The sequence below is a fragment of the Raphanus sativus genome, unplaced genomic scaffold (assembly GCF_000801105.2).
Source record: "Raphanus sativus cultivar WK10039 unplaced genomic scaffold, ASM80110v3 Scaffold2981, whole genome shotgun sequence".
NCBI classification, from domain to species: Eukaryota; Viridiplantae; Streptophyta; class Magnoliopsida; order Brassicales; family Brassicaceae; genus Raphanus; species Raphanus sativus.
In genome coordinates, this window is record NW_026618288.1 from 1 (window position 1) to 8,541 (window position 8,541).

The 8,541-nt window shown below is 35.1% G+C and overlaps 1 protein-coding gene across 1 annotated transcript; it reads right to left on the bottom strand.

Annotated features, from left to right (window-relative positions):
- Positions 1-56: 56 nt before the first annotated feature.
- Positions 57-1,447, bottom strand: LOC130506200 (BES1/BZR1 homolog protein 1). The gene is made up of 2 exons (XM_057000834.1): positions 1,007-1,447; positions 57-890 (listed from the first exon to the last, which is right to left on the bottom strand). The coding sequence occupies exons 1-2, from the start codon at positions 1,262-1,264 to the stop codon at positions 288-290; spliced, it is 861 nt and encodes a 286-aa protein (XP_056856814.1). The 5' UTR covers positions 1,265-1,447; the 3' UTR covers positions 57-287.
- Positions 1,448-8,541: the final 7,094 nt, after the last annotated feature.

The window sequence follows — 8,541 nt, forward strand, 5'->3', positions numbered from 1 at the left end:
TCTCACTTTCAGTCACACACTTGCATATTTTCATTCAACACAACCATCACCATTTCTTTAAATATAGGGAGATTTTTTTTTTTTGCTAAATAAATAAATATAGGTAGAATTATACATGAAAATTAGCTTTTGTAAAATGAAACATTGATAACGATGATGACTGTGCATTGGGCCATGAATGCATGAAGCAGACCAAGAAGGTCATCCTCCAAGATTGGTTACGGTTAAACCGGAAACATGTAACCGAACCGTTCTCCCTTCTAGTCGTTAATTACGATGCTATCCTCTTACCCGCGTCCTTTAGCGTTACCTAACGTCAGCTCCAAGTCATCGACACCAACATCGTGAATCTTCTCACCTTCCCACGGCTTCACCGAAACGTCTCCGCCGCCAACGCAAACGCTATTTTTGACGAGGTTAAAAGTTGGCGACGGCGGACATGTCTGAGAAACAGTCACCGGTTGAAAACGGGTCCATCGACAAGAATCAACCGTGGAGACGTCTGACTCGTCGCATTCAGGAATCGACGTGTAGTGGTGGTGGAGACGCCGTGTTGGGCTTGAAGGAGCTGAGACTGGGAAGTTGCTGATCTGTGGCCTTGGTAGTCTCGGATGTGAGCCTCTAGGAGATGAAACTGGAGGTGTGACAGGGGCACTATTGGATATTCGTAGAGGAGCTAGGTTTCCGGAGGAAGCTAGGTTTTGGAGATAGGGGATGAGATACGTTGAGGATTGATTCGGGTCAAACCGGGTCGGGCTTGGGTAAGATGAGGAGGCTGGGCTCGTTTGGTACGACGGAATTGGGCTTTGAAAAGCCGATGAATGAGGACTGAGTTGGATTGACGAACACGCGCTCACGCGCGGCGGTGTTGTTTCTGTTGGTCGGGAACCCTATCGGAAAAAAGAAAAGACTTTTAACTCATTGTCCGAAAATTATGAAATTTAGAATTTAAGATTTTACCCCAGAAAAGAAAATATTATGAAATTTAGGAAAGTGAAGTTAGAACCTTTCGGTAAGTGGTGCCGTCTTCGTGGACGATCCAACCAGCTTCGAAGCAAAGAGCTTTGAGTACTTCATTGTTGTCACAATGCTTAGGGAGTTTGTAGTTTCCTTGAGATCTGAGTCCGGTGAATATTTTAGCTGCTATGGCTCTTCTTCGTCTCTCTCTCTTTTTGTTGTTCTCCCTCTCCTTCCAAGTCGGCATCCTCCCCGTCGCTCCTGCTCCTCCTGCCGCCGTGGATCCTCCTCCTCCTGATGCTGTCATTCTCTGTTTCTTCTTTCTCTCTCTCTCCCTCAGTTTATTTACTTCACACTTTTTCTGAGTTTTTGTTTGTGCTGTGTAATTCTCGAGGAGCGAGAAACGATAAAAGAGTTTTTCCCTTCACGTGGAGAAAACAGAGGCAAGAGTTATGAGCTTTTGTTATTGTTTTTGGATTTTTTTTTCTATACATTGTAATAACTGTAATTAATTGATAAAAACAGGTGCCTACACATTTGATATCGTTACGTTATTAGCCTATTAGGCTACGATAATTTTTAAATTTTATTTTGTTGCAACTACTTTTGGCTTGTTAAGGAAAAATGGTGAAAAAGAGGAGGTGAATCTATGACCTCACTTAACTTACTGTTTAAACTTTAAAAGCTTTAACAAGTTTATGTTCGGTTCCTTTTACCCCCAAAAGAAAAGTTGATGTTCGGTGGAAAAGCGATAAATCTTGACTTTGGTTTTTCACCGTAAGATTAGAATCTGTGAGGTCAAATCCAACGGATGTATACGTGAGTGCACGGTCGAGAGCATGTGTCAAGCTGCAGAAGAAAAGAAAAGATGCCTTATGGGTATCTCTCCGTTAAATGTGGTTTATGTCTCATGACGATGTTAAGTTTAAACGGTTCAGATCTAGTGGTCCCCAACACAGCACCTCCCGCTCCAGTCAGGTCAACATTGGAATCACGTATGTAATATACTCAGAGTTTGTGGGCCCTGTTTTGCTTCGCACGTGCGACACAAAACCTATAACCCATAGGCTTTGCTCGAGCCGAAGCCATGGGCCCATAATAATATCGAGCCCTACGATGCACGTGACTGCGGGAATCACATTTTTGTGGTACTGTACAGTATTCCTGATGATTTTTTCTACCACCATGGTATTATTTTTATAGTTCTCTGCTAGGGGTGGGCATTTTATCCGATACCCGAACCCGAATCCGAAACCGAACCGAAGTAGCAAAATACCCGAACGGGTATTTAATTAGGAGAGATTGGATATCCAAACCCGAACGAGTAATACCCGAACCCGAATGGATATCCGAAGATAACTGAACATATGTATATTTAGATCTATATTCCTAGTTTACTTCTTTAATTTTATTCAAAAGTTTATTTTTATTATGCACATAGTTCAAAATTAGATAATTTATATATAATTGGAAAAAGGTGAATTTTTACTCACTTAAAATGCATGTCAAAAATTTTATTTCATGTATTAACAAAAGTTACATCCAAAATTTAAAAATAATAATCAATTTATTATCTTTTATTTGTAAAATGTTATCTTCAAATTTATTAGTCATTCAATTATTAGAAAATAAAAAATCAGTTAAGTGAAATTTATATTTTTTAAATACAAAAAAAACTTGAGAAATGAAAAATTTAATATTTTTTTCTAAAATCTAAATATCCGAAAATCCGATCCAAAATATCCGAACCCAACTAAAAATACCTGAATCCGACCCGAAATAAAGAAATACCCGAACGTGTATTACACTCCTATACCGAAATACCCGAAAATCCGAAATATCCGATCCGAATCCGAACGGGTACCCGAACTCCTACCCCTATTCTCTGCGTTCCTTCGAGCAGTAGAGCTTTAAATGAAACTAGAAAGAAACTGGAAAGAAGACAACGAAAATCAGTTTTTTTTTATGGCGTCTTCTTGGAGAAAAAACACACCAAATTTGATGTTATATTGGTCGATTGGAGTTGTCTTTAGAACTTCTTGAGTCTCGACTTCAATTTATACTACATTATTTTTACTACAAAAAAGTTTATCTCCATTATATTTTATTTTTAAATGAAAAATTGAATGATAAACAAAAATATGTAGATTATTCTATTTACTCTATTTTTGAATTGGAAATGAAATATAGTTAAAGTAGATGTTACTGCAAATTAAAATCTAAATAAAAAACAAAGTAAAGTTAGAAATGTTTAATATATATCATCTGTCTTCGACCGCTCCCATTATCCCTTTTTTTTTGCTCCTATTCATTTTTACTTCTTCACGAATTATTTCCTCATATGTTCCATTTTCCGTTGTTCTAAGGACATCTTCAACTCTATTCCATTTTCTATTCCAAATATCATTTTGGAGTAAAATCCTCTCCAACCCTATTCCATTTCCAACTCCAAAATGGAGTAATGGCTAGGGTTACTCCATTTATAGAGTAATCTTACCCATTACTCTATTTTGGAGTTGAACTTTTTTTATTTATAAAATGGTCCTTTAAATCTTTAATGTTCTTATTTTTTACTTAAATAATATTTTTAAATGATACAAGAACATGAAAAATAAGTTAATTTCATTATTTAATAATTTGACATAAAATGCATAACACAATTAAATAACAAAAATAATATAAAATAAAAATAACATAAAATAAGTGATTTAATCCGATTTCAAAAAAAAGTTATTCGATTTAGGAATATCAAAGATAAAAAAACTCATTTTTGTCATTATGAAATGCATTAATCGATCATTTGTGGGAAAATATTCTAATGCTGATTATTGAACCAACTTATACATTATGTTTTATTCTATTTTTATGATTTTTTGTACCTTTTAATAATAAATATTTAATTTAAATAAATTATATTTTAAAGTATTTTTGCAAACATAAAATAGTTGAGGTTAATTAGTAAACTTTTATAAGTATAAGATATTATTAACAATTATTAACTATTTTTGAAGTAAGAAATAGAGTAATACATTGGAGTAAAACATCACTCCATTTTGGAGTTGTACCATTTTAAAGTAAAATTTGGAGTAATACATTGGAGATGCTATAAGTCATGTTGCTACCGCAGTTTAGATCTAACGGTTCTTTGTACTGAATATGTTCCTTTTTCTTGCCTCATCTGCTTCTCCTTCTCGTTGTGGATGAAATAGTTCACATAGTCTGTACCGATGTCAGGTCTCTTCTGAAAGTGAAGGTTTAGTGCTTTTTGTTTGATTTTATTTTGACCTCGGTGACGCGTGTCTTAAGGTCTGTCAGTCAAGACAAGCTATCAAAAGGCCTCATAGGATGCTTTGGTTCTAAGATAGGAAATTATGATATGAGTTCACCGCTGTGGATGCGGAAGAGTCGATTAGTTGTAGGTTTTGTCAACCATGACTCTCCTTCTCGGTGACGTTGCGTGCTGAGCCGACTAACTTTCAAAGGCACTGATCTAGGGCTGCCTCGTGTCCACTTCTCCAATTGGCTTTCTCTGTCTCTTGGTGTAGCATGACGTGTGGCGATCCTTCGAGGCTCTTTGTCCAAATAATGCTCGGTTAGTTTTGCATGGTCTCGGCCTCCGGTGTTGATGTCGGTTCGTGTTGGCTGCAGCTTGGACGATCCTCCGTGAGCTGTTCTTGGTTGAACCAAATCATAAAAAGCATAGCATTGATTATGTCAATTTCTTCCGACAAAGAAAAAAAAGATTATGTCAATTTCTATCGGATCATGTCTCTCATTTTCAATGTGGTTTTTCTTTTTGTGACAAGCGACTTTGACCATTTTTGCCGAGTTTTCTGGTTAATGGTGGTTTCTATTTATAATGATAATCCCAATATAGATTTGTTTAGGTTTATGTTTAGTTTTTGAGTTGTATTTTATTTCTTCGGCTTCTAGCCTCTCTTTACTTGTCTCAAGTTTGAAAATGGTAATATGATGGATAACTGAGTGACCAAAGTGATGTAGTAATTGGGCTTCTAACAGCTAAGCCCATATATATGTTGTGAACAGCCTGTAATAAAGTCCTATAAAACGAGCACCAAAAACTAACATGAGATCGCGTTAAATCTAGTAATAGCGAGCAACATCTGTAAACCGCTTACATTGACTAAGCTATTGAACTCAACGGTTTTGAAGGCATTCTTGGATAACGAATTGGCTAAATACATGCAAGTGGTTTCGTTCATGACGTAAGAAACACTATTGGTGTAAATCTTCTCTCGAGTTGAATGGCCATGGTGTGTTCCCTATAGCTAGTTTGAGGTACTGGTACCGCTTAATGCAGTGGTTAACTATAAACTATCTCCGTTAAAGTTAGTAAACCCTGCGATTTCGTAGCCATACCAAACGAATATTAAAAATAAAAGTCCAGCTGTCCAGGAGCTCTCACAAATTCAATGTAAAAATAGTATATTAAAATATATATTATTGTTGTCCAAAAAAAAATATTATTGTCCCTAAAAGGCTGAAAGAGAGAACTTGTTTTTGATCAAAAAAAAAAAAGAGAGAACTTGTTTTGAGCCAACATTCTAGTTTATATCTCCTTACCTAAATGGCAAATTCAAGGTGCATAGCTGCGAAATAAAATGTTGCTACTTGCTGTTTTACGCTCTGAATGCCTGTCTGTGTGTAGCATTAAAATTATCGAAAATTCGTTCCTGTCACCATATCTAAAATCAACAGTAGCCAAAGTAACAAAACCTAAACATTGTTGTGTATCTGTCTTCAGTTTACACTTTACACATTATTTTTTGGTTCATATCAGTTATCGTGTACATCATACTAGATGAAAAAGGTACAGATTGGGTAAACTAGTAAAAGATAAGGTACAAATTCTACAAAAAAATAGGTAAACTATTAAATGATTAGTTAAATAGCTTCGTTGTTAGTTATGGTTTTCACGCATACTTTTGGCTGTGTTTGGAAGATCTAAATTTGAATCTCTAGGATGGATTAAAGAAAAAAAGGATGGAATTCACAAATTCATACATGTTTTTTGCTTCCCCTTTGTGGTATAGTCCGGAAAGATTTCGCATGAGCCTAGTGAATCCCACTAAGGGAACTGATAGCAGAAATATAACTTTGCCTATTTATTGCAATTGACATTAACTGGAAACGTACGTTCTTCTGTATTTTTGAGAATCCATTCGTTGGTTATTTATGGGTGATTCCTATTTATGCAAGAAATCAAAGGAGGCTTTTTTACCAAAAAAAAAAGAAATCAAGGAGGTCAAGCTGTATAAGAGACCAATAAAACTTCTACGGATTAAAGTTTAATGTTTCATTTTAAATGCAGTATGTGTCTGATCTTCCATATGGATTCAGCGATTGGTAAGCTGAAGTCCTGGGGGAATCCTAGCATGCTCACACTGATGAACTTTGTGCAATACCAGTGATAAGATCGATGGAATACCTAATAAAAACCAAAGCATCGCCTGCCGTTTTATTAGTTTTGTCTTCGTGTTCTCAGATCTGGTCTTCTTATAGTGACTAATTTACTCCTGGTTAGTTGACTGCAGTGATATATAGAAAGCTTCTAACACATCAGTTATCAAGATGTATGAAAAAAGGAAAGAATAAAAAATATTAGGAGTAATTAGAAGCTTAGATATACGGATTCATCACCGGACTTGGTGTCAAACTTTCAAAACAGCACGATTCATAATCAAACTACACGTGAAATGCGCACATGCATGCCACATCGTCAACTGGGATCATTAACTAATGACGGTTATGAATTTAAATCACCTTCGTAATTAACCGAAAATACGGCTCGGTTTTGTTAGTTGCAAATCAACTAGGCACTAGCAGTGGTAAGTCGCAACACAAGATTTCAAATGGGTCAGTTACTTTCCCATTTAACGTCTACACATTAGGGAGAAACAATTAAAAATCCAAAGTGTGTTTAATGACAAAATATAATTATTACTCAATTATATACGATCTATATAAAAGAACTCAATAAGAAGCTCATAAAATCAACAGCCGAATATTTTCTGCATAGCCATATGTATTAATAATACAAACAAAACCAAAAAAATTCTAAATAATTAGTGAATTTGCTATTCTATGTACTTTCGTTTTAAAACACTATAACAAGCAATTCACATTGTTTGCAAAAACAAACAAAAAAAAATCATTTTCGTTGTTGGGTGGGTAGGTCAGGTGGCATTCAAATGGACAAACAGTGCATTTTTACGTGGCAACCCCGTCGCATGTGTGTTCTAATTATCGTCAGTTAATTCCGGGATGAACGGACGGACCGGAAAATCAGTTGATCGCTTTAACCTCCGAATTTTCAGACAAAAAGCAAATAAATTAGCTTTCTCTTTGTAACTAAGAAGTTTCCATCTTTATTGGTGGGATTTGGAGAGTCCCTTAGGAGGAGGGAGACCACAAAATGCAGGGACCGAAAAAGAAAGAGAATGGAAAATTCCTTAATTAAAGGACATCCTTTAACCGTTTTCCGACTAAAAAAAAAAAAAAAAGAGCTTAAATCCCTTAACGGAGGGACTTCTCCAAGTCACTGAAGTCACTCCAATAATGATGCTCTTATCAAAAGTGTAAAGTTGCTAAAAAGTTCACCACCATCATAACTAACTCCATTATTGTCTTACGAACGATACTCTTCGTCAGATCTCCAAATATATAACATTAGTATTCTTTACCCTAGCTCATTAGATTACATTAGTATTCTTTACCATAATACATGTAAAGCATAAATTTCCAACGTGTATGCTTTACATGTATTATGGACCCTCTATGTCCATTTTATATCTCAGAGAAAATGTTCTTATATTTTCTGCTAAATACAGAAAATGTTCTATTTGAAAGAAAGAAAAAAAAAGTAATGTTTTCTAAAGTTTGTAAAGGTAACAATTTGAATAATTCACGGGAGAGAAAAGGGGTGATTCGATAGACAAAGTTAATATAATAAGAGTGCTAAATTTATTAACACTTAACACGTATGGCTTCTCCTATTAAATGTGATAGTGCTTGCACGACCACTCAAAATGTGTCACGTCCAAACATAGTCATCAAACTTCACACAAAGGAACACATATGACATATGCATATATCGATCTTTTGATCTTAATTTTTTAAAAATTACAAAAGATCACATGGCATGCATATGTATGTCGATCTCATTCTTTTAAATGTAGATCACTTTTGTATGTGTTCTATGGTTTATACATTCAGACGTGTTCCGTGGAAGAGAATGTTAAATATGAAATAGTAATGTTTATGAATTGTGCTAAATAAAGATCGAATCGGTCCAAAATATAGGTAGAGAGTTTACCACTTACCAGATTTTAACTACTTAAAACCTGAACTCTTATAATTTACTTTTTATTCCTTGGCGGGAGACAACACGCCAAATCTGAAATATCGAGGAAACATAACAACATTTAATAATGTTATTTTTTGTAGAAAAGAAAAAAATGATTACCTAAAATAAATGAATAATGCCTCGCCGACAAAATTTCATTCAATAACATTGACTTTCTCATTACCCCTTTTGATTTGAAACTCGTTCACTTTTTCTTC